At 39.3% G+C, this 25,929-nt stretch overlaps 1 protein-coding gene across 4 annotated transcripts in view; it reads left to right on the forward strand.

The window, feature by feature from the left end:
• The first annotated feature begins 1,153 nt into the window (after positions 1-1,153).
• STAMBPL1 (STAM binding protein like 1) overlaps positions 1,154-25,929 on the forward strand; it is a 99,739-nt gene continuing 74,963 nt past the window's right edge. The window contains exons 1-2 of one of the 4 annotated variants that reach the window (XM_037731921.1): positions 1,154-1,921; positions 22,526-22,608. In XM_037731921.1, coding sequence (XP_037587849.1) covers positions 22,579-22,608 — 30 coding nt within the window. In that variant the 5' untranslated portion in view covers positions 1,154-1,921; positions 22,526-22,578. Of the gene's footprint in view, positions 1,922-2,068; positions 2,159-14,255; positions 14,940-22,525; positions 22,609-25,929 lie in introns of those variants that run through there. The other 3 variants (XM_017510119.2, XM_037731922.1, XM_017510120.2) reach the window with 3 other exon arrangements.

Genomic DNA, 25,929 nt, shown 5'->3' on the forward strand with positions numbered 1-25,929 from the left:
ATTGGCTTTTATAAGAATTTGGATGCTAGATAGCAAGACCATGATCAATGACCATCCTAAATATGTATGTAGAATTTTTTGTTTCATGATGCTTTTTAGAAATCTGGTTAACCTTAATTATCACTGAATTTTAAATTGTCCAGTAGGTCATAAGATTATCTGGTCCAATACTGTAAACTCAAATGCCTACCATATTCTCAAATGTCAGTGAGGTGGGGGTGTATGGGAGCAGTGGGGGCTGTGGAAAACTGAAGAGTGTCTTCACAGTCTAAAGGGGATCCCCGCTATTCAACTCCAGCTGATGCTGCTAGAACTCGCCATGGACCAAATGTTGTCTGATGTTACAATTTTACAGAAAATGTGAAAAGTCTGAATTTCTGTGAAATTTCCTAACCTCGAAATTCACAACCAATTTCAAAATAAGAAAAACAACACTATTGCTTCTTAAAAATCAAGGCTGCAGGCTGACTCCAACAATCAAACCTCCTCATTTAAAAAAAAAAAAAAAAAAAAAAAAAAAAACAATGCAGGGAGATGAGGCCTAAGAAGGTGAAATGCCTAAGACCAAATAACTCAGTTGGTGGCTGAGCCAGGGCTAGAATTTTGGTTTCCAGAGGAAAAGCTATCTAAGAAAAGCCAGTGTTCCCCCACCCGACTCTGCAGTCATTTCTCTCACTTGGAAGTCAGCTCCCAACCAAGCTCAAGAAAACGACTCTATTTCAACCAGCAGCAACAGTCTTCATAAAATGTTTATACATTAATAGAACCTGTCGAGCCAATAGAAACAGCTTTCAGTGTTGGATCAGAGTTTAAATTTTAGCTTCTACTGCTTTCTAGGTGAGTAACCCGAGATAAATTATGTTACTTCTCTGTCTCTTGTTCATGGAAAAAACAAAAACAAAAAGCGAGTCTTTTTTATAAATAGGGTTGTAGCAGATGGAATAAGAATTCGTGTACCGACTACCTGACACAGAGCCAGAACCGTAGTAAGAACACCGCCTGTGATAGTAATCTAATAACATCCAGGAGGTATCCTAATAGTTCGTATTTTCCAGGTACACATAGATTGGGGATGGGGAGAAGAGCTAAGGTGCTTCACGGTGGTCGTAGCCGGTTATGGATAAATATCAAAAAAGGAATTCCTAATATGAGTTAGAAGTGGGATTTTCACTAAAACCCTATTCTTCCCTAGACTCCAGTGACAGTTTAACGGTCAAAACCAGCTGCATCGAGGCTTGTGTACTGTGCAGTCTTCAAAGGCACCACTCTTGTCCATCTCGGTGAAATTGATGGTGGAGCAAAACGGAGTTTAGGTGGTTCCGGGCTGGGGAGGAGGCGTGCAGGGTTTCCGAAGCGAAAGTCGCACCTAACCGCTTCACTCTCGCTCTAGGCCCTCCGCAGGGACGCTGCTTCCACCTGCGAGCTTTTTCTGCAGACTGCAGGAAGCCGCCGCCGCCACGGAGGAGGGGGCGGAGGCAGAGGCGGAGGCGGCACCCAGGGGCCGGGGCAGGGGAGGCCGGGACCATCGCAGTGACAATTTCTTTCCCTGCAGCGGCGGCAGCAGGGACGGCTGCTGCAGGCTCGGGGTCGGCCGGCCTGCGCGTGGGTTTGCGAGGACGCTGTTCGTCCCCTGCGCTTGGGTGTCCGACAACGAGGAGGAGGAGGAGAGCGACGCACAGAGCCCGCGCGAGTGGAACCAGCAAAGCTCCACCGGTCGGCAGAGGAGAAGGGGGAGGAGGCACGGCCGAGGCCAGCGAGCGGGCGCCTCCTCGCCGGGTGCCGGTATCACCCCGCTGCAGCGCCTTCCAGCAAAAGCCACCGCGGCCCGGGTTGCAGCGGCCAGACGGATGCCAAGGCCACACGGCAGGAGCGGGGGCCGCAGTCGCCGTCCCACGCGGGCTGCGGACATCGAGGGTTGCTGGTGAGTAGCTGCGTGCGCGCGAGGGAGAGCGCGCCCTGGCCGGGGAAGTGCGCACAGCGGGTGCGTGTGCCCCGTGGCCTGGCGCGCGCCGGCCCTCCTTCCGCTGGCGGTGTCCGGTCCCGGGCTGGCTCTGGGGAGGGAAATGCACTTTGGCGGCTGTTCGCTTCCTTCCTGCCAGTCCTGCAATCGGCCGTCTCCGCCGGTGCCGCCTGCGTGCGCCCCTCCGCGGGCCCTCGGGGTTAGTTTCACCTTGATAGGGAGGCAGGAAGCCCTGGCTCCCGGCGGCGGGGCGGGACTCTGGCCTTGACCTGTACGTGGGTGCGCGTGTGTTTCTGATTCAGCCGTGGGTTGCAGCCTTGAAGATGATGTCGACCTTGAGAGACCCCCGCGCTGTCTCTAGCGGCGCGGTGTGGAGGAGGGAGAGGCGAGGGTTAGAAAAACGGACCTTTACCCCGGCCGAGCAGGTGCCATGCCTTTCCAGATGATGTTACTTTTATGCCGTTGATGAGCGACTAAGACGTTGCCCCTCACCTGAATAACTTAAAAGCTTCACCGAAAGCCCCCCAGTGACATGCACAAAGAAATTGAATATCTCTAAAACGTGTTTTGTTTCAGAACTTTCCCTAAAACAACCCACGCTGCCAATACCCACCAGAGCCTAAGGTGCCATAATTGCTGAAGTTTAAAAGAAAATTTGTATAAGGAATAAGTAATTCAGGAAATGGAGCCCGATCTAGAGGTCTGAAAAAACAAAATTTTCAAGTGCCTGGGAATTGGGGTGGGGTGGCTTGCTTTCTGAAAATCAGTGTTCGGTAATAAGTAAAGAAGACAGCTTTCAGAGTAAGCCCCAGTGAGCACACTGCTTTCCAAACATCCTGCTCATTACTGAGAATAACATGAAGTCCTGGATTTTAAGGTATTTCCAAAGACATAATGGATATCACTAGGTTGCTGGTTTATGGTCTCATGATTGAAGGCTCTGTCAAGGTGAATAAGGTAGATTTGTTCCAGCAGATAAATTACACCTGAATGTTTGATTGGCCGTTTCAATTTTTTTGAGGGTAGTTTCTGACGGTTGTTTTACACAGAAATTAAGCCACCATGTTTTGTTTTTTTCCCATCCTTGTTTCCACTAGCAATTTTGTATTTTCAGGATGGATGCTACATTACACTTCAAAAATATACTCTGCCACTGGATTATAGTGGGCATTGTGTAGCTACACTATACATATCTTTATTTTTAATACAAGTTAATGTTGTTGAGCAGTAGGCTCTTTTTGTTTACCATTTGCATCTTGAGAGCTTCTTCATTCAAAGGCGTAAAATGTTACCGGAATCTACCTGGAAAATGAATTGGCTGCTTGTTTTTTGTTCAGGCATGCGTACAGCAAATTGCCACCAAGAATCTGCTTTTGAATACACTTTAGCTGTAATGTATCTAACAACTGGTTCTTGGGAATTTCAAGAAGAAACTTATTTTCTTATCCCCACATGTAAAGTAAGCACCAAAATTTAAATTATAAGGCAGATAACCTAAATCCTTTAGGCCTATCTCAACCTTCAAGGCCTGTTTGTTAGTACTCTTTTCCTGTTTCATAGGATTCTTATGGTGTGGGAGGTTTGGAGGGAGTAGTGAGGGACCTGTGTCCTGAGGATGTCCTCAGCAAAGAGATTTGCTTCTGGAGAGGAGGGTGTCTTTGGGGTTCATTGCTAAGACAGACTGATAAAAATAGTGATAAAGAATTGTTAATAATAGTTCCCCCTTCTTACTTTCAGCACATAGGACTTAATTAACACCATTTGATCATTTCCTTCCTTTAAACCCTTCCCAGCTGTAAGAATTTACAGCTACAATCCAAGAAATGAGATTGCATTTTAAAAGAAAAGAAGGCTGATAATTCTTGCCCAAAACATGAGAAGTAGAAGGAATGTGAGAGAAAATAATGTAGATTCTGCCCAGGAAGTGCTAGGTGCTTTCCTGGTGGGCACATTTACCAATCAGAGACATTTTAATTAATCTACTGGATTTGTGATTCTAATACTAACATCTTTTTCTTGACCTTTTGAAAGATTTATAGATGGCTTCAACTGAAACTACAGGAAATGACTCATGGTTACTGCTGAAGATATTAGAGCCAGCTTTCCATTCCTTAGGGTTGACGCATAGCAGCTGTTTGATAATATTTGTTAAATAAATGACAAATATTAGAATGTCTTCCTAACCAAACTACATCACCTCTTCTGCTATTGATTGTTTTAATCATAACCTTATATGAATCACCAAACATTTCATCAAATTGAATCCCAGTTCATATAATCAACTAGGAAGGCCAACATCATCAATTGAAGAAACAATAACAAAAACAAAACGCTACTCTAAAAACAAAAGCAAACGAAAAAATACTATTGGTACCTGTTGACTTGCTTATTCCAGCTATCTGAACATGTGAACTGTCCAACTGAACGTGTGAATGTACATTCAGAAATCCTGAGTTGACATCAGAATGTTCAACTCGGGAATGATCTGGATGTAGCTACATCTGGATGTGGCTTTTGTCAGAAATTATTTGCATTTCTAAGCAAATCAGATTAACTTCTAGTACAATCTTGCATCTCTGCATGCCAAGTGGACAGGCCAATTTAACATTTGGCATATTGCTGAGTCTTCACATATTGTTTGATTTTCTTTCTAACTTTTAAATTAAATCCATGTTATTTTTGTCCATTGATATGGTTGGTTTAGAGACAGTAGATCAGACTGGTGGTTACTTAGTAACTTGTGTTTATTAAAAGCAGCCCCTTGATATAAGCACCAATTATTCTTACATTTTGATTTGCTCTAGTTAACATTTCAAGGTACTCTTTTGGAAATGGGTGCATTGTTTGGTCTTGAATATCAAGGATGTTATAACTCCTTTTTGTTTTGTTTTGTTTTGTTTTACTTCTGACTTTCCATCTCCCATCATTAGAAAGTCTCCCAGTTTTCAGGTTTCAGTTTCAGGATGAAAGATTAGAAAGCTAATTGAAATTTAGCTGGATATTAACCTTCTAGTGGATAATAATAATGCAAATTTATCCATGAAATTCTTCCCTTTGTGTCCTTCTCTGATCAAGCTTGTTTCATTCTGAATAAAAGTAAAATGAGATTCTCAAAAATTTTTTAATTGGGCTATGTCCAAAGATAAATACATAAAAGTAAAATATTATGTAAAATAAAAAACTGCTTATCACTGTTTTGAAGTAGCACAATCAATGCTATTCTCTGCATAATGAAATGTGGCCATTTCTACCAAGTATTTATTTGATAAGTAGGCACTTCAGCTCTTGAACAGGAGTTAAAAGCAGGTGTCCACCATGTCTGATTAAGGCCCTTGAAAGCTAGGAGTGGAATTTTGATTTCATGCGGTACCCAATTGTAGGTTCCTTGAAAGGGAGCAAATGAGGAAAGTACCTTGTCAGAAGAGCACTTTGGCAATTGGGTGGAGAGTGGATTAGTTTTAGGGAGTGGAATTGATAATCCAGTGTCTTATGGCAGGCAGTCTGACCTCAGATCCCAGGGACATTGAGATGGATAAAAGAAAACCTCAGGTAGATGTCAGGATTCTTTGTTTTATGTGAAACAGAGATTGAAAACCTGTGGCACAAGTGTGATCATTAATACCTTCCACACCCACAGACACATCAACAGTGAATTACAGCATTCTTTCCTGCTGAAGCCTGGTATAACCTCAGAATCTTGCAAACATTTGACAAATATTTATTAATAACTATTAGTTATTGAAGATGTGCTATATGCCAGGCACTGTACTAAGCCTTAACACAAGTTTATCTCAATGATGATGGGGTGGTTGGAAACGGGATTTTTTTTTTTTCACTAGTCACATGTCCTTGGACAAGTTACTAACTTCTCTGAGTCTCAGTTTCCTTGCTTTTCAATTGAGACATTAGTTTCTATCTCAGAAGGTTTTAAGGAGAAAGAAATAAATAGTGTAAATGCAAAGTGTTTAGAACAATGTCTGGCATCAAATTAAGCGCTATATGTGTTTGTTGTTATTCTCGTTATTACTCTTTAAACAACCTTATGCCTAAGTACCATTTTGCAGATAAAAAAATTGATGTACAGGCCGGGCGCGGTGGCTCAAGCCTGTAATCCCAGCACTTTGGGAGGCCGAGGCGGGTGGATCACGAGGTCAAGAGATCGAGACCATCCTGGTCAACACGGTGAAACCCCGTCTCTACTAAAACTACAAAAAATTAGCTGGGCGTGGTGGCGCGTGCCTGTAATCCCAGCTACTCAGGAGGCTGAGGCAGGAGAATTGCCTGAACCCAGGAGGCGGAGGTTGCGGTGAGCCGAGATCGCACCATTGCACTCCAGCCTGGGTAACAAGAGCGAAACTCCGTCTCAAAAAAAAAAAAAATTGATGTACAAAGGAGCTTTGTGAATTGCTCAGCATCGTAGGCTGGCAAATGATACAGCTGGCTGTCAAACCCAGACAATATGACCCCAACACCTCCTTTCCTAACTTGTATGGATCCTTGTCACCTATCCTGCATGCCAGGTGTTGGGGAATACTGATTGGAGCAAGAAAAGTAGGGGTTTGCCCTCATGGAACTTCAGTGTTCCAATCCTCTCTGGTGTAGGTCTGCTGTCTGCAATGTAAAATTAGTAGACAGATTATTACTGTTTTACCTCGATGTTTTGGTATTTTGTAAGTAATGTTTTTATTAAGTTCTTTATTAAGAATTGTTCCAATTTGTGTTTTCATATGTGCTTTTAAAAATGGGTTATTTTCTGTTTCTTTGCCTAAGACAGTTGGCATATGCAATACTTATGTCTCTCCTTATACTCTGGCTTCTTATGCCTCCCTCATATAATGTATCAGATTCTGGGGCAGGTTTTAGTATTCTGAAAAACTTCTTTGCCATCCACTTCCCCCCACACTCTCAGTCTTAGATATCCCATTTGTAAGCTGTGGTGGAGTGATAATGACATTTCTAACCATCTTTTAATTCAGCTTATTCAGAATGTAGAGTAATGGCAAAGCAAATTTTAGCTGTTCTTTGACTTGTCAAAGTAGTTATGTCTAATTATAAGAAGCCAGATTTAATTTATAAGTGGGAAAGTACCTGTAGCAGTGAAGAAAAAGGAATTCTTAACTCCTTCAGAGTTTTCGGATGGAATCTGCCATCACTGATTCCGCTCTTTTGACTTTAGTGCATTCTTATAAATGTTTGTTCTCATAACTCTCAGAAATCTATAGCTAGTATTGTTTTTTTTTTTTTTCTAAGTAGGTGAAACTTTTTCTTGGTTTTGTATAAAGTTGAATAATTAGTTTAACACATCTTCCTTGCCTACAGCAAAGAATCATTGAGTATAAAGATATGTATATGTGTTGTGTATGTCAACAGTGTTAGGCAAAACAAAAACAAAATAATCCAGTTTTAAAGCATTTGTGAAAACACAAATTGGAACACCTCTTAATAAAGAACTTAATAAAATGCATTACTTGCAAAATACCAAAACATCAAGGAAACATAGCAATCATCTGGGTACTAATTTTACATTGAAGATGGTAGATCTACTTTGGAGATGGTTGGAACCCTGAAGTGCCATGAGGGCAAGCCACAACTTTTCTTGCCCCAATCGGTATCCTTGGTACCCAGTATAAAATACTAATCATTTTGTTGAGGCAAATTTTGAAATCTCACCATTAAAAATATACTCTGTATCCTTTGAATTACACTTTTGTATAAATTACACATTACTTAGCAAAAGTTCTATTCTTTTTAAAGAAACATGTTAAATTTCATGAGTTTAAATTTGATTAAAGATGAAAAAAATTGAGATTTGGTGAATTTGGCTCTTTGTTTTTTAAACCTTGCAATACTTAGGTTTCAGCGGCATCACAGTAACTAAACCAGATTCAGCAAGAGCTCGTGCAAGAGATAACTGTTAAGAGGCCCACCAGGAATTATGAATTCTAATTGTGTGATTTGATGCTTCTCTGGGTTAATTGAGAAACTGGAGGTCAGTGATGACTCATTTTTTTTAACTCTTTCTAACTCCCTGTGAACACTGCCTGCCTGTTTCTCATTTGCCTGTGTTCAGAGACGGGCTCAGATGCGGGTTCTCTTTGAGAGTGTTACATTTCAAACTTGCCTGGCTGGTGCACTAATCAGCTATGCACCATTAATTAAAAGTGTAAGGAAAACTACAGCCAGGAATGATGATTATGCCTAAATTCAGCTCATCTAAGGACCCTGTGATTTTATTTATGCTGTCACTACAACTATTATCATTTAACACTGGAAATACAGAGAGGCCTTTCTGCCTTTGGGCTCATGCTTCAGTTTTCTGGTGGGTTGACTCCGTTTTTTTTTTTTTTTTTCTTTTTTTTTTTTTTTTTTTTTTTTCCCCCAATCTGCTTTGTCTTTGAAAGGTTGGTTTATAAATTTTTCCACAAGGTAAGTTCTCTTTAACTATAGGAACAAATGGACATGGTGGATGGAATGAGATTAGGAAAAAGAAGCCTGAAATAAACCCTTCTGTGTTAATGTTACTGTTAACTCAGGCAAAGAAACTGCTTACTTAATCTATAAAGTACTTAAGCTAAATAAATAAATTGATAAATAAGATGAAAATTACTCAAAATCATTGGTGGGTCTAGAACTTTGGTTTTTTCAATTCATGAAAAATTCAATAAATTAAAATGTGGATCTTGAAAGAAATATAACTCTATGATATTCTTATGGCATAGTTATTTTTCTTTTGTCAAGTATAGTATTATTGAATGACTTAGGTAACTAGGGCAGTGATTCTCAAACTAGGCTCATAATAAAAATATGCCCTCCATCCCACCTCTAGAGATGATTATTCAAAAGGTTTGGGTGGAGCCTGGCAGCCTTCCTTTTTTATCTTTTTAAAACACAAGGTCTTGCTCTATCACCCAGGCTGGAATGCAGTGGTGTGATCATAGCTCACTGCAGCCTTGACCTCGTGGGTTTAAGCGATCCTTCCACCTCAGTCTTCCAAGTAGCTGGGACTACAGGTATGTGCTGCCACATCTAGCTATTTTTTAAAAAATATTTTTTTGTAGAGACAAGGTTTCACTATGTTGCCCACGCTGACCTTGAACTTCTAGGCTCAAGTGATCTTCCCACCTCAGCCACTCAAAGTTCTGGTATCACAGGCATGAGCCACTGTGCCCAGTAGCCTTTAGCAGTCTTCTCAGGAGATTCTGATGCAGGTGCTCAGTAAACCACCCTTTTGAGAAGAATCTACTTAAGAGCTAAATCTAATCTTATATTCAAATTCTTTCTTCTACTTTTATGTTTTGAGCATTTATTCCTCCTGGTTTCTATAGACATGTTCATGTAATAATGTATATGTCAGTGCTGACTTGGAGTTCTCATAAAGGTTGGATATATTGCCTTTCCTATTCTTAATATGACCTATCTTTTGATGGGTGGAATCGGGAAACCACAAGGTTGGTGGGACTTTCCAGAGATTATGTTGTACATTCTTCTGAGTGGCAGATGTTTAGATAAGGAAGAGATGGGTTCGATCAAAGGAAAGTAAGAGAAGACATATTAGTGAGTAGTGAAAGACACAGAGAAGGGGAAGGGGCTCATATAACAGAAGACCGAAGGGCTGGTGAGGATTTAGACCTCTTTTGGCAGGCACTGGGCTACCACAGTGCATTTTTGAGCATGGGACTAACTGGATGCTAAGCACACCTGAGCTAGAGACACACAGTACCTCGTCTAGAAACAGAGGAGCAAGGAACAGGTGGGTGAAGCAGGCTGGTTTGTCACCATAAAGGCAGAAAGAAACAAGGGTGAGGACTTGGGGCCCAGAATTTGGCAGGACTGACTTTCAAGGGTTTATGCAGTAGGGTTCTCCAGCTCTGTGTTCTTGAAGGTCTACAGCTGGTAAATTGCTTTTTTTTTCTGCTATTGATGTTATGGTGTGTACCTGAAGGCCACCCAGCTCAGCCTCAGGCCAGGATTTAGAAAGTTTTTGAATAATTGTTATAACTACTACTACTTTAATATTGTGAGGCAAGGAAGGCACAATTATTCTTAACTTTGGACCAGAGAAATAGACTCTGAAAGTAAAGTAATTTACCAGAATTTACACATATAGAAATTGGCAGGGCTAGGATTCAAATTCAGGGCAACCTATTCAAAACTTCTAGGCTTTAGAAAAAGCTTAATTTGTCTGACTACAAAGTAACACATACTTACAACAAATTATTCAGCAACAAATAAATAGTGAAAGTACCTCATGATCCTACTCTCAAGAGAACAGCTGAGAAAAATTCAGTAAATGTTGTTCCAGACTTTTTTCTTGCAAAATGCCAGTATATGTAATGAATACATATGTATTCATATTATAAGGATGAAACCATATTTTATATGTTCTTCTATAGCTAGCTGTTTTCACTTAATGCTCTAACTTGGATGACATCCTGGTTCAGTACAAAAAGATGTAAGTCCTTTCGAATGACTTCATATGCTATAGATATTCTTCACTTTAAATATTCCTCTTTTGATAGCTATTTTTATTTCCAAAATTTTAATATTTTAAAACCATGCTGCAGTGTGTGTGTATATTAAATGGACAGAGAAATCTATGGAGAAATCCTAGAACTGGAATTGCTTAGTCAATAGGAATTAATATTACTTTAAAAATTGACAATATTTTCAATCCTCATCCACATTGAGTTTGACTAATCTTGTAAATGGTATCAGTCAGATACATTGAAATACCTTGTTTAAATTCGGTTTCTTAATTACTAGTGAATTTAAATGTTCATTTCCTGTGACTTAAATGTTTATATTTCTCTTATGACTTGCTCATGTCACTTGCCCATTTTTACTCTTTTTCTTACCATTATGCAAATGTTTTCTATAGTTTAGAGATAATAAATATTATAGCTGTCAGTGATGCAAACTTTTTTGTTCTAGTTGAAAAGATTTTTTAAAGTGCTATTCAAGCATTTTTAAAATATTTTATTTTTAAATAATTTTAGATTTCCAAAAGATTGTGGAGATAGTACATGGTTTTTATACAACCTTCACACAGATTCCTCAAATATTAACACCTTGCAAAACCATAGCAGTTGTCAAAATCAGTAAATTAACACTGATACAGTACTATTGTCTAATCTACAGATCTTACTCAAATTTCACCAGAGTCCTTCTGAGCAAGGATTCTATCCAGGATCACACATTGAATTCATTTGTTGTGCCTCCTTAGTCTCTTTTAATCTGTTAATCTTCAACCGTTCCTCAGTCTTTCTGTCTTTCATAATCTTGACACTTTTTAAGAGCACTGGCTGATTGTTTCATAGAAAATCCCTTGATTTGGGTTCATTTGATGTTTCTTCATGAGTATGTAATCAAGACTAGGTCTAGTCTTATGATGGTCAGAAATAACTTGCCTGAAGAAGAGAGGCTTAAGTTAACACGGGAAAGATGGGTAGAAAGTAGAAGTGTGAACTGAGGTTGGAGTGTCTTTGCATTGACTTTGCATAGTGCATTTCAGCAACTGAAAGAAGCCGGTGGAGGAAGCAGTGTGGAAGAAGGCTGTAAGGAGACAGTCCGGTCAGACCCAGCTTTGTGGGACTTACTAAGGATATAGGATATTAACAGCAATGGAACATCATTCAAGGGCTTTAAGCAAAGGAATGGCAATATCTGAATCAGATTTTTTAATGATCACCACAGGTAGATTCTTCACCAGGTAGAATTAATCAGAGGGGAGCAAAATAGAAACAAATACAACAATTAAAAGATGATTCTAGCAATGCAGACAGAGAAAAGGGTGGTGTGTACATTAAGGAGCCTCCCCAAAAGATGGTGAAAACTTGCCATTTTGAGGGATGTTTTGGAGGGCAAATCTGAATCTGCACATGCAGGTGGTAGATTGGATGTGGGGCTAAGGGAAAGAGTAGATGCAGGGTTGTTAATTTCAGGGTTTGCCAGAATTTGTGTAATTGATTGGATGTTGGTGCCATCCATGGAGGTGATGTTAAGACATCTAGATACCATAAAGAAAACAGGTCCTTAAAATCTTAAATTTTTAAAATTCTATGTAAAAATCAAACAACTCTCAAGCAAGAATGCCAGCTGAACTAATAATTATAGAAGGAGTAATGGAAACAGAAAAACGGCCACTTTCAAACACCACAATAATTGTCTCAGGGAAAAAAAAATCTTCAGATGCCACAATTAATGGACAACAGTATATTTGCATAGTCTCCCTACAAGACACTTTTCAATAATAAAGAGAAAAATAGTATCAGGGGAGAGATCTGACAGATATAACTTAAACAAATGATCAAGATTAAAATCACTAATAGTTGAACAATTCAATGACATATGTCTCCTGATACATCATGAAGGATACACCATCATGTAGAAGGCATTTTTTGCCAGAAAATGCATAACTCTCATTGTTTTTTGTATTTCATCTTTGTCACAGTTACCACAATCTTTATTAGATAATTGTGTAGATAATTGTTTGTTATTTTTACACCTCTCTGCCTCACTCCTGGCCCCTAGCAGAATGTAAGGTTAATAAAAGCACAAAGTAGGGGCTTTATAGATAACATTGAATAAATGAATAAATTTATCTGGAGCTATCAATATTTGCAGGAAAGATGTATTTAGCGTTGGACTGTACTGAATGAAAAATCACAGTTGGGTATCCTTGTGGAAATGGATAGAGGACATTTGAAGGTATAATACTGAAGCTCAAATTAAGCTGAAGCCATGAAAATAAAAGAAGTCTTACAGAGTAAAGATACATCAAGAAAAAAAAGGCAGAATATTAATATTTGAGATGCAGAGTGAGGGAGGAGGAAGAGAAAGGAAACACCTCCACTTCATCGAGGCCAAGGCAGGAGTTGATTTTAAAATAGGGACTATTCACCTGATCAGGGACTGGTGCTTAGTGGGGGTTTGTAACTGATGCAGTAAGTCTCAAGTTTTAATGTGTGTAAAATTTACATCTGGGCTGCTTGATAAAACAAGAGATCCCTGGGGCACCCTTCCCAGAAATTCTGACTCAGTGGGGCCTAGAAATCTGTGTGTGTGTGTGTCCAGCGCACCCCTCCTCCATCAAGTCATTGTAATGCAGGCAGACTATCCAGGAACCAATCCCAGAGGGAACATGGCTTCAAAGGCAGGGAGATGTCAGCTTTAGCCAAGGAAGGTAGGATGGGGATGAGTGGTGAGCAGATAGGAACAGCAGATGACCACTTGCTAACAACTTTGCCAGAATAAGGGGCTCTTTAAGAAAACTTTTTAAAATGGATTGCCAGGGAAAGTGAAGGAAGGAAACTGTCTTTTCTGCTTCTGCCTACTGCACTGAAGAGATCCAGTGCAAAATCAAACATATGAATACAGCCTCTACTGGGACGTGTTAAACAGTTAAGATTCTTGTGGTTGGAGAACACTGGAGAAGCAGTGGATGAGAAGCACTTCAGGACAGTCAGCTGTCTTTTGCTTTTGAATAATAGAGCTGGACTCAATTCATTTTGTTGAACTACTGCCCTTAAGAAAATTAAATAAAATTGATTAATAATGCCCATGGACTAACTCCATTTCTGAGCTTTCAGGCAACTGGCAGGCAGGAAAATGATGCTATTTAAAACATTTTATTTGTGACTCATTATACTTCATTGAACCAACTATCTTTGGAATAGTATTTTGTTAAAAGCAAATTGCAATAAAAAAGGAAGTGTATTAAAACATACATTAAAGTTTAGTGCCTTTTGGGTAGCTTATCTTTAGAAATGCATTATTTCTAGGAACTTATAGCATTTTAACAGGAGAGCACAATTAGCAAGTTCACATGAATTTAAAGATTCCAAAATTAGTACATTGATGAGCATATGAAATGCCTTTCATATACAACAAAATTTAGAATTTGTATTAAAAACCAGCAAATATTTTGAATTGAACTGTGTCTTGATAGAATAATTATGGATTTGAATTTCTTAACTATATAAACGAGGTGGTCAGTCCACAGACACTAAATCATTCTGCCAATGAAAAAAGTGAAAGGGGCCGGCCGCAGTGGCTCACACCTGTAATCCCAGCACTTTGGGAGGCCGAGGTGGGGAGATCACCTGAGGCCAGGAGTTCGAGACCAGCCTGACCAACATGGTGAAACCCCGTCTCTACTAAAAATGCAAAATGAGCCAGGTGTGGTGGCCCCTGCCTGTAATTCCAGCTACTCGGGAAGCTGAAGCAGGAGAATCGCTTGAACCTGGGAAGCAAGGGTTGCAGTGAGCCGAAACTGCGCAATTGCACTTCAGCCTGGGCAACAAGAGTAGAAAAAAAATGCACTGAGGAGATTGTCCAATGCAAAACCAAACATGAATACAGCCTCCATTGGGACGTGTTAAATCACATTCCAAAAAAAAGTGAAGGGAATGAATGTCCTTTTATTTCTTTGGCAGAGAGGCGATTATGAATCAGATATTTGTAATGCTGAACTGAAATCTTCATTTCCACGGTAAATTTTGTCATTCTTGTCCAAGGCCCAAGGATGTGACCTTCACTTGGATTTTGCTGATTACTATGAGAGGTCACGTGCCAGTGTTGCTGTCTGACTGAGAGGATGAGCTCTGGACTCCTGGGCACCTAGAGTCTCTGCTCTGTCATTTGTTTAAGTTACTTATCTCTTCTAGGCTTTAGTTTTCTTATCTGTAAATGGAAATAATGGTAGTAATCATTTGTTGAGTGTTGTGCTATATGTTTTACAAGCATTGTCTTACTTCACCTTCTCAGTACCCCTATTCATTAGATACTATTATCAACCTCCTTTGCAGTTTGGGAAGCTGCAGTTCTGCAGTTAGCAGTTCCTGGTTGAATTCAGGTGTTCTAACCCTGAAGACTGCATGTCTAATCCCAAGGATCAACTGCCTCCTATTGGAAAAGGCTAACTGAGATCATATGTGCTTATGTATCCAGTTACTCAGGGAAGGAAAGCATTCTGTTAATGGTACCTATTATTATTATATACTTTTTTTTTTTTTTTGGCTATCTTTTTTTTTTCCCATTTATTTTATTGCATTTTAGGATTTGGGGTACATGTGAAGATTTTTTTTTTGGCTATCTTTCTCTATTAAAGGTGAAATAGTACGTTACCTGCCCAGAATTCAGCTCCCTCTTAACTAGAAGACAATCTAGAAAAAAGCAAGTAAGAAAAAAGGCTTTTTGAGCAGCAAAATTAGAAATCATGTAGAACACTCACTGTAATCAAAAGGTAGTTCCCTCACAGATCTCTCCTGATCCATCCCAGTCTACACTTTAATTCTATAAATAATCTTAGATAATTTTATTAGTGAGAGAAAATAGATTAAAGAAGGAAAAAGACCAAAGAAATTTAGTGAATCAGTTATCTTTTAATTGATTTTTTTCTAAATGAATGACAGATTAAACAGCAAATTAGAAATGGAAGGAAGTATAGTTATTGGCAGGAAGCATTGTTACTGCCAGTGAACCACACCTACTTATTCAGGTCACTAGGGCATTCAAGTTGAAATAAAATGTTGAATTATCAAGAAAGGGTTAATGTTTCTATTTTAAGTTAAGGAGTAAATAATATATCTTAGAACTATTTCCTTCAAAAATATTTAAATCTCAAACATTTTATTGTTATTATTTACCATTTACTATTTTAGCTACTCAGAATCACTTCTTTTGTCATGGGATTTATATAGCTAAAGATTTTCTTGTATTTCAAGTGGAATCCTATACTAATCAGGGAGCATATTACAGAATACTAAGAGTGCCTTATGTAATGACATTTAAAATCATGTATAATAACAACTCAGAAGAGAACAGTTACAGGGAAGATCAGCAGCTCAGCCATGTGAGCAAGGAGACAGGCTCATTCCCCCTTGGGCTCTGCCATCCTTCAGCCACTGGCTGTCCTTGGGCTTGACCCTTCTAGGTTGCAAAATGGCTGCTGCCTTTTGAGACTTATGTGAAATCACATGTTCAGCTGACGAAAAGGCACATATTCCCTAGGATGTCTCTTTGTATTATAGATGAAAATCTCTCCCAGAACCCTCCCAAAAGATTTCCCCTCGTTCTCATTTTCCAATATTTGGTCACTTGCCAACCAGCCAAGCCCTGGCTGCAAGGGAGACTGAGAAAGTGAATATCTCTGGTGGGACTGGGCCCTGCTGGTGAGGAAGAAGTAGTGGTGGCTAGGGGATAGAAAACTGTCTGTCAAAAGCTCGTTGTAAAGAAGCAAGTAGTTACACATCAACTAACCATCTGACATCTGTCAACTTTTAGGAGAGGCCATTAAGCTCACCTTTCTAACATCTGCTATGAGAAAGAACTGATTTTCTTTGAGTTTCTTCCTGCAAGCTGGGAACTCTAACGGAACTTTAATATATTACCTCACTTAAGCTTTAATTGAGTTCTGGAAAGTTATTGTCCCTATTCAATGGATGAAGATAAGGTGCACAAAAAGGTTTTAAAAAGCTGCTGTAGCACTTCCAGCTAGTGACAAAAACGATCTTCCTCAAGTTGTAAATGGCCCCCAAACCTTCAGGCTAAGGGCACTGAAGCACTTCATCTTGGTGGCTGGATAAAAAGTTTGTACTACACTATGCAAAATAAGTATTTTACCGTCCAGTGTGTGACTTGGTTATACTTAGAGTAGTCTGTATCTACCCCAAAGTAACTTAACACATGCATCAGGAGTGGTTTATCATCTTTCCTGTAGCAACTGCATTCTTGCTTATTGATCTAATACGAACCATTCTATTGTGACTGGTATATTTAACGTGCAATATACCCCTAGAAGTAACAGTCAAGCACCTGGCACCTAGTAAATGATCATATAATACTTACAATATAGGGAAAAATATCTCATAAAAGCTATTTCTAATATTATGATCATTTCATTTTTATCTTATCAGTATTTTAGCACAGATAATATATCACCTGGGTCTCAGCATATTTCTGATTGCAGATACTACAGAAGATAAGGGTAAAAAAAATCAATGTGATCTTTGCTTTTGATGTATGAATTTTTTAAATCTTTCAAAAGAGGACATGAAAGATAGGCCTAGATTTATTTACTTTTCCTGAAGTAGGACCCAATCTATAAGAGTGTGATTTAGGAGATCCTTCTTTGTATCTCTGTCATTTAAGACATGGGAATGATCCTTTACCTCCCTTTATCTAAATCAGATTATGTCAATGCAGCCTACAGGCTGTGTTACAATAATTTTCTTTCTCTATCTCCAGCTAAGTAAATTGCACCATGTTCTTCCTGGAAAACATGACCACTAACCCAGTGGCTATTGATTTGGCCAATTAGAAATGAGACTCCAGGAGGTGATATAAGGTGCTCTGTCCTTTCTTAACTGCCAGTGGGCCACACCTAATTATCCAGGTCATTAGGGCACTCAAGTTAAAAGAAGTGCCTGGGAGAAAATGGCACATTTGGGTGATGGTCTCCCTGGCTGTTTACTGTATGCTGAGTCTCTAAGGAGACTGTTCACTGCCTGGTAGTCGCCTCGTTTCTGAATTCTGGAAAATATTGCTTTGTGGGTGAAAATGGGTCAGGATTCTGAACTTTGCCATCACCCCTCCCTGCCACACACAGATACACACACACACACAGTATTTTAAGAAAAAGAAAGAAAGAAAAGAAAAGGAAATTAAGGCTGAAAAAGTCACAAACTAGGTCAGATATTTTCCTCTGCTCATTCTTGCATTATTTGCTGCTGGTTTTAAAGGGCAGAATTGTTGAGACTCTTCCACATTTTCTTGAGGGACTTCAAACTTGGAGACATTGCAGGGACATAAAAACCAAGAGGATTTTGCTATGGTTACATGGAGAATAAATTGTTATAAACTAAGAGCTGTGAAATATCAATTTGGAGAGGGTACTTACCTCTTCCCAGGACACTCACAGATGAGACCACATTTTTGCCACATCCCCTTTGGGCACAGTTGACTGCTCAGTTGGTTCCTGGAGCCACTTGTTAGCTGAATCACTGGGAGGAGGGTTGGCCTCTGTGTTCATTGTGAATATGTGTGGTTCTGACACTGTGATTCCCCACACCCTTGTGAGTCAGGATTAACAGAAAGCAGACTCTCTTCTACTCCTCTATAAAAGGTCGGTTTAAAGAGAAAAATGATGATGTCTTTGGAGATTATGGTCAGGAAAAGGGGCTAGCAATAAAAGCAAGAAGGCAAGAGTTCTGAAGCAAGAACTCTCAAGAGGTACCTTACAGGTTAAATAGATCACAAGGCTGGAGTTCAGATGTTATCAAGCCACAAGAATGTGAGGTAGAGGTTAAGAGTAGGCTGAGATTAAAGCAGGCATTTCTGATAAATGTTTTCTATTAGTTTTAAGCCACTCTAAAAGCAGAGAAGTGGGGCTGTGACAAGCCCCCTGGCGAATGAGGAAAGCGAGCCTTGGAGGGGGCTCAGTAAAGGATATTTAGCAAGCAAATGATAGAGCCTAGACTCACACCCAGGCTTGTCTGACTCCAAAGGCTGTTTGCGCCACGTGCCTTATAGCACTTTGGACCTCCACTTTGGCGGGGGAATTTGTTTTATTCTTGGATGATATTGAATACTTCCCATTCGTTAGCATCAATGGATTTCAAGTGCTATGAGGTAAAGTACCTCTTATTGTACGCTTAGTTCAAAATTTCTAATTATTTTCGTAAGGCCACAGTAGCACAAATGGAAAGTGATACTTGCCATTAATTTTTTCCTGTTTTAGATTCTTCTGGCCCACTTTATTTCTGATTAGATTGAGGTGACACAGTGATTTTTTGTTTTATTTTGTTTGCATTGTTGATCTACAGCCATGGTTTTCAAACTTTATTGATCTTAGAACCAACCCCTTTATACTCTTCATTACTAAGGACACTAAAAAGCTTTGTTTAAATGAGGTATATCTATTTGTATTTCCTGTACTAAAAATCAAAACAGACTTTTATAAGAGTATACAAGTAAGCATTCCATTAACTCTTGTATCCTCTGAAAATCTCCACTATACAATTGTGAAAGACTGATATTTTAAAAATCAAATAATATTTTAGTAATATTGTGAAAGTAATATTGACCTCACAGACTCCCTGATAGGATCGTGGGGAACCTGGGCCACATTTTGAGAGCCATTGATCTAGAAAACATACCTGTTTATGTTGATGTAGGCAATTGTTTATAATGCAACTGTAAGTCCCAGGACTAGGGGCTAAAAAACAAGGGAGTTAGGACAGGACCATCAGGTAATAAATGGTTCAGAAAATAAGTTAACTGACCAGTCTGTGAACTTCTTTCATCTTAGATTTAAAAAGAGTTAGCTTTTATTTCTGAATTATTAGTATGTTCATATGTGGGAGTGAATAGCGATTGTTTTTAATCTGTAGTAGTTTAATAAATTCTGATGTTTAAGATATGTTTAAACATTTCATCCAGATAGAATTTTATTACAGAGATGTTCGTTTCATTGTTTCTACTCACACTTAACCATTGTTTTTTGGTCACCCAGCCCTGGATCCACCTTTCCTCTCTTGGCATATCCCACTGCCACCTGCAGGAGGCTGAAGTGCTAGATACTTACATCTTTGGCCATCTTTGCAGCTTGGCTGCAGATATGTGACCCAAACTCTGCCAGTTAGATACCTGCATCTCATGCTTTGAAATAGAAACTAGGGACATATAGAAGTACATGGCGGCTGTACATCGTTCCCAGGGCAGCAGCTGGTTGCTGGGATTACTGGTGTTGGTAGAAGAAGCTGTAGAATTCCCTGCTCATCAGGTAATAGAGATAGCAGGGGTGTTTCCACCAGGCCAGTGCCGCTGTGTGGTTTGGGGCAGTGTTCTTGGATGTGTAGCTTCTGAACCTGATTTCTCTGGCCTGCCTAGAAATTTGTGGGGTTTTTTTCATTATCCTTCTATGAATTCAAGAGTCAGACCTTTGCCTGCAGCTAAGAATCCTACTTAATTCATTCTGAAATGCAGTGTCTCTCAAAGTATTGTTTGGCAACCTCATGTATATGGAATCACCTGGGCCGTATCTGACAATACCTACTTGTAGACTTAGAACCTATGGATTCAGAATCCTTAGGGTGGTTCTTAGGAGACTGCATTTTAAACAGATCTCAAGTTTATGTGATTTTAGATGCAGTAAAATTTAAAAACCACTACCTAATGTTTATAACTTTTTAAATGCTATGTTCTCTCTTTAAGGATATGAGCAATCATCAAAAGAGTTAAAAAGACAGAGCAAAGGCTTATGGGGAATGTGAAGCAGGGGAAGGCGAGGAAAAAGGAAACACTAATAAGTCATTTATTAGGGCCTTGTAGAAGAGTAGAATTGGCCGGGCTTGGTGGCTCATGCCTGTAATCCCAGCACTTTGGGAGGCCGAGGAGGGCAGATCTTTTTTTTTTTTTTTTTTTTTTTTTTTTCTGAGATGGAGTCTCACTCTGTTGCCCAGGCTGGAAGGCAGTGGCATGATCTCAGCTCTCTGCAGCCTCCACCTTCTGAGTTCAAATGATTCTCCTGCCTCATCCTCCGTAGTAGCTGGGATTACAGACATGCACTACCACACCCTGCTAATTTTTCTATTTTCAGCAGAGACAGCGTTTTGCCATGTTGGCTAGGCTGGTCTTGAACTCCTTACCTCAGGTGATCTGCCCTCCTCGGCCTCCCAAAGTGCTGGGATTACAGGCATGAGCCACCAAGCCTGGCTGATTCTACTCTTTTATAAGGCCCTAATAAATGACTTACTAGTGTTTCCTTTTTCCTCTCCTTCCCCTGCGTCACATTCCCCATAAGCCTTTGCTCTGTCTTTTTAACTCTTTTAATGTCTTTTTTCCCGGGATTATTTTTTCTCACTGAGAAGTGTTAATTCCTCAGTTGAGATTGCCTACATTCAGTGGTGCCAGAATTATTAACTCGGCTTCTAAACTACACTGTGATGGAGCATGTCTTTTCTTTCTTGGGCATTTTTGTAACCTGCAGGTGTAGAGCTCAATGTTTACCCCAGGGATTACTGGAGACAGTGGAGGGGAAAGACTGGGATACAAGAGTAATTTTTCTTGAAAGGTTCCTTCACACACCGTGGATTTAGGCCAGAAAATAGCACTGGAGGTGTTGATTGATCTACTTCTGAGATTTCTAGAATCACTGATTGTTATAACTAAAAAGAATCTATCTTAACCCCTTGTTTCCTAAATGAGGAACTGAGGAGAAGATCCACATCCAAAGCCATCTAAGTGATGAGTGGGGTATAAAGACAAAATAAATTTAGAAATGGAAAGTGGCGATGCAGAGCTTGACCTACACTAGCATAAAATGGAAGGGAATTACTAATATTTATTGAATTAATATTTGAACTTGGGTATGTTCACTTGACTTCTTTGAGCCTCAGTTGTCTAACTACAAAATAAAGATTCTACTAATAGCCAACAATGATAAAATATTGACTATATGCTAGGGTCTATTGATATTTTAAGGACTTTATGTGCTAACTCATTTAATCCAAGCACAATCACATGACAAAGGAGCTGCTGTTTCTCCCATTTTGTAGATGCACAGAAAGGCTACATAACTTCCCTGCAGTCACACAGCTAAGCATATTTGTTTTCTATTGCTGCTTTTCAAATTTTTATGAAATTAATAGCTTAAATATACATTTATTATCTTACTGCTTTTTGGGTCAGGAGTCTAGGCACAGCTTATCTAGGTCCCCTGCTCATGGTCTCACAAGGCAGCAATTGAGTTGTTGACATGGGCTAGGGTCTTGTCAGAGGCTTGCAGTCATCTTCTAAGCTTGTGTGGTCATTAGCAGAATTAATATCCTTGCAGCTTTGGAAGTTGGGGTGGCTGAGTCTTTAAGGCCAGGAGAGAATCTACTTCTTTTAAAGGTCTTACCTGATTAGATCCAGACCACTCAGGATAATTTTTCTTTTGATTAACTTAACATCACCCATTAGAGGGATTCATAAAACTATAATATATTTTCATGTTTGCCATATGTTTCAACATAATCACAGGAATAATATTCTATGACCTTTGCTGTCTTCTATTGGTTAGAAGACAATTACAGGTCTTAACCACACTCAAGTGGAGAGGATTACATAAACCTACAGATATCAAGGGGCAGGAATCACAGAGCTATCTTAGAATTCTGCCTGTCATAGTTCTAAGGTTGAGTTTAAATCCAGACTGGCTCTAGGTTTAGAGCTTGTCCGTGCTCCTAACCAATATGATCTTCTTCCTTTGAAGAAAGTGAACCTACTTTATAACCCTGCATAGAGTTCTGAGTAAGGTAGCCCCAAGCAGATTCATACTGGGTGCCAGTCAAATATGTATTATTTTCACACCTTCACTTTTAAAGGTCAGCTTCAAGAAACCATAACCACCTGTAGTTTTGTATTTTCAAGAAGAGATTTCCAACAGTCTCCCTAAACACTCAGGTTATATAAGTTATTTCAATTTGTTCATGTTTTTCTGAGGCAGAGCTAACCCTGGGGTTTGGGATTTCAAACTTGGGCCTCAAAAAATAACTTTAGCTCTGCTTCTTGTTTTTGAAACAGATGAAGTGATTGAGAAGAAACAGTGAACATCCTCCTTTTACATTTAAGACAACATGGATCAGCCTTTTACTGTGAATTCTCTGGTAGGTCACACCAGCTGATATTTAACATTTGGTTGAAAAGCCCAAAAAGAAGAACAGAAACATACAAATGTGAAATGAGTCACAATTACTTTAAGAAGTTTAGCACTTGTAGTTTTTCATCCATCTGTGTGGTTGTCTCCTTTGAGGAAGTGACTAATAAAGCTATCTTTGTAAGACTTAAAAATAAATTTTATTTCCCACAAAAGTCTAAAATTTTAGTTTATCTGGATAGATTCCAGGAGTGTAGTCCTTTGGCAAAACCCTGGAGAGAAGAATTTCAGAGTTGATATCCAAGGAGCTACTTAAAGTTCTTAGTGCCTCAGCTTCTTTATAGATAAAAATTGGAGACTCACTTCGTATGGTGACAACTGAGAAAAACATACATAACACCTAGGTATTGCTTTGGAGCCTTGTGTAAATGTCTTTGTACTTAAAGCTCTTATGCTTCTCACTTTTCCCCTCACTACCCAGCACTGTGCACACTTTCTCTAGCTAGATCACATGGGCTTATCCTGTGTCCTAGATCAGTCTGTGAGTGTGAATATAAACACATTATATAATCTCCATGGCCCTGATTTCATACTTTGTGCCCAGTGACAATTGGAAACAATATTTTTGTTGCTTCTAGCCTATCATGATGGTACGACAAATAGAAACTGTCATTCCCATTTTCCTCCTCCTGATGACCCTCCCCAACCACTCATGGCGACCTTGTAGGAGTCGGCCTATGAGCTGCAGTATACTAAATACCTTATATGCACAAAACTGAGCACCAGGACATAAGGAAATAGAGGTCCTGGTTCTTGTACTGAAATAGATTGTGACCTCATGTTTTTTCTTGACCAAGAAAGTCGTTCACAGAGCTTAGTTGTTTTCAGAGTATGTTTGGAAAGTGGACAATTGCAGAAACGTTTTCACTTTCTGTCCCCATGTTGTTGTTCCACTATGGTTGATAAAGGCTGATGCATTTCCACCTCTGCAGAGCAAAGAGTCATCCTTATGAGATGTCTTCTGTGTTTTTCTAGAATATTATATAACAATAACTAAAATTTTAATGTGTATGTCACTGTAAAAATGAACACAAAGGCTTTTTATATGGAAAATTTGTGTTTTCATCCAAGAAGCTTGCATGCAAATGAAATATTATAGATTGATGAAGACTTTAGGTTATTTTCCAGCTTATCTTTGAAATCAATTTTAAATTTGGGAAAGATAGGACCATGCAAAAAAGGAAAATCAATCTAATTTTAATTTTCAGGAAAAAACCTAATTACAGTCTCTTATTGCTTCCTTTTTTCTCTTTCTCACTCCTTTCTCTCTTTTATTTGATGTACTCATTAATGATCACCTATGTGGCAGGGAATATGCTACATTCTAGGAAATAGAGATAAATGGAAAATGATCCTTTTTAAATCCCCAAGGAGTTCATAAGGGATTGGACATACTTGTACAGAAATAATGATAACTTGGTGTGGACTATATAGTAGTAAAATATGAACACATTACTTTTATGCATGTGAGAGGATGGAACCCCCTTTAGAAAACGTTCTGATTTTCATAGATATTTTTTCTAGTCATTTTCTGATGTCATTGAAGCAATTATCTGTGGTCAAATAACAATATTTTCATTTGGTGCTGCTGAGTTCTACAGATGAGTGTGGTTAGGGAAAAGTGGATGGATTGCTGTAGGTTTTGAGACATCTCAGTTGGAAAAGACTATATACTGAAGCCTGAGGCTCAAAGTTCAGAAACTCCAATTTCTGTCTCTGAAGTGGGGAAGCCACATAATAAAACGTACAAGGGACATGGCATGCTTCTTACTTAATGGAGCCTTGAGAAACAAATTTATGGCTCTCTGGTTACATATTAAACCTTTAGGAGCAAGAATCATTTCAGACCTCTGGGGTTCTATTGGCTATAAAAATACCAGCAAAGTAGGCCAGATGGCACTGGAAGAACTCCAGATATCTAATTCACTATACTTTGCCCCTGAAGGTTGGCTCAGTAATCCATGGCCAGACTAAACGTATGCCTACCTTGACTCTTTTGTAGCTTTCTATAGACCTGAATTAGGTGCTCCACCCACACAGTAGTCAGACTTGCAGCCTACCCTTAACTAACCAAGACCTTGAGAAGCTAAATTTGCTCTAGGCTAACTCTATTCTGGAAGCATTCAGCAATGGTAGAAGTGGTTGATCTAAAGCTGTGCTTCTCAAGCAGTGCATGCCTAAGTACCTCTGGAAAGATGGATTAAAACATTGATTCTCCAGCCTAACTCCAGAGATCCTGACTGTAGGTCTGAGGAGAGACCTATTGGAATTGGCATTTTTAAGAAACTCCCAGTTGATGCTAATGCTGCCAGTCCATGGACCATGCTTTGAAACATGCTGATCTAAAGCAGGGGTCAGCAAACTATCATCTAACGGCCAAACCACCTGCTTGTTTTTATAAATAAAAATTTGGGAGACACAGCTAGAGTCATTTTTTTTCCATATTATTTATGGTGGCTTTCATGCTGAGAGCTGAATTCAAGTTGCAATGGAAACCATATGGCTGGCAAAGCCTAAGGTACTGGCTATCTGGCACTTAACAGAGAAAATTTCCTTTCTAAAGTGCTTTTTATTGAATAAGTATCCTGAATTATATATGTTCTATGCTTTGCCAAATGTGTATAGATGCTGTTTTTATTAATAAAATTCAAATTACTATCACTGACATTTCTTAGTAACATATCATTATTTTCTTAGTCAAGGACTAATTTAACAGTGTAATTTCTATTATGTGGAAGTCTGAGAGTCTTTTCATCTTTAAAAAAAATGGGAGGGGTGGCTGGGCATGTGGCTCACACCGGCAATCTCAGCACTTTGGGAGGCCAAGGTGGGTGAATCACCTGAGGTTGGGAGTTCGAGACTAGCCTGACCAACATGGAGAAACTCCATCTCTATTAAAGATACAAAATTAGCCAGGCATGGTGTCACATGCCTGTAATCTCAGCTACTTGGGAGGCTGAGGCAGGAGAATCACTTGAACCCAGGAGGCAGAGGTTATGGTGAGCCAAGATTGCACCATTGCAGTCTAGCCTGGGCAACAAGAGCAAAACTGTGTCTTAAAAAAAAAAAAAGGAGGGGGATTCTTATGCTTGAAAAGGCTTCTCCAAGATTTATTTGGGGTGTTTTTTTTTTTTTTTTCTCTCACTTAATGAAGATGCAGCGAGGCCCTAAAAACTTCTTACTAAACAACACTTCTTCTGGAATATAGCTGAATCTTTATAGTAACTTGAATCCAAGTTACCTCCTTGGAGACCCTGACATAAACCCTACC

The sequence above is a fragment of the Cebus imitator genome, unplaced genomic scaffold, assembly GCF_001604975.1.
Source record: "Cebus imitator isolate Cc_AM_T3 unplaced genomic scaffold, Cebus_imitator-1.0 Scaffold431, whole genome shotgun sequence".
NCBI classification, from domain to species: Eukaryota; Metazoa; Chordata; class Mammalia; order Primates; family Cebidae; genus Cebus; species Cebus imitator.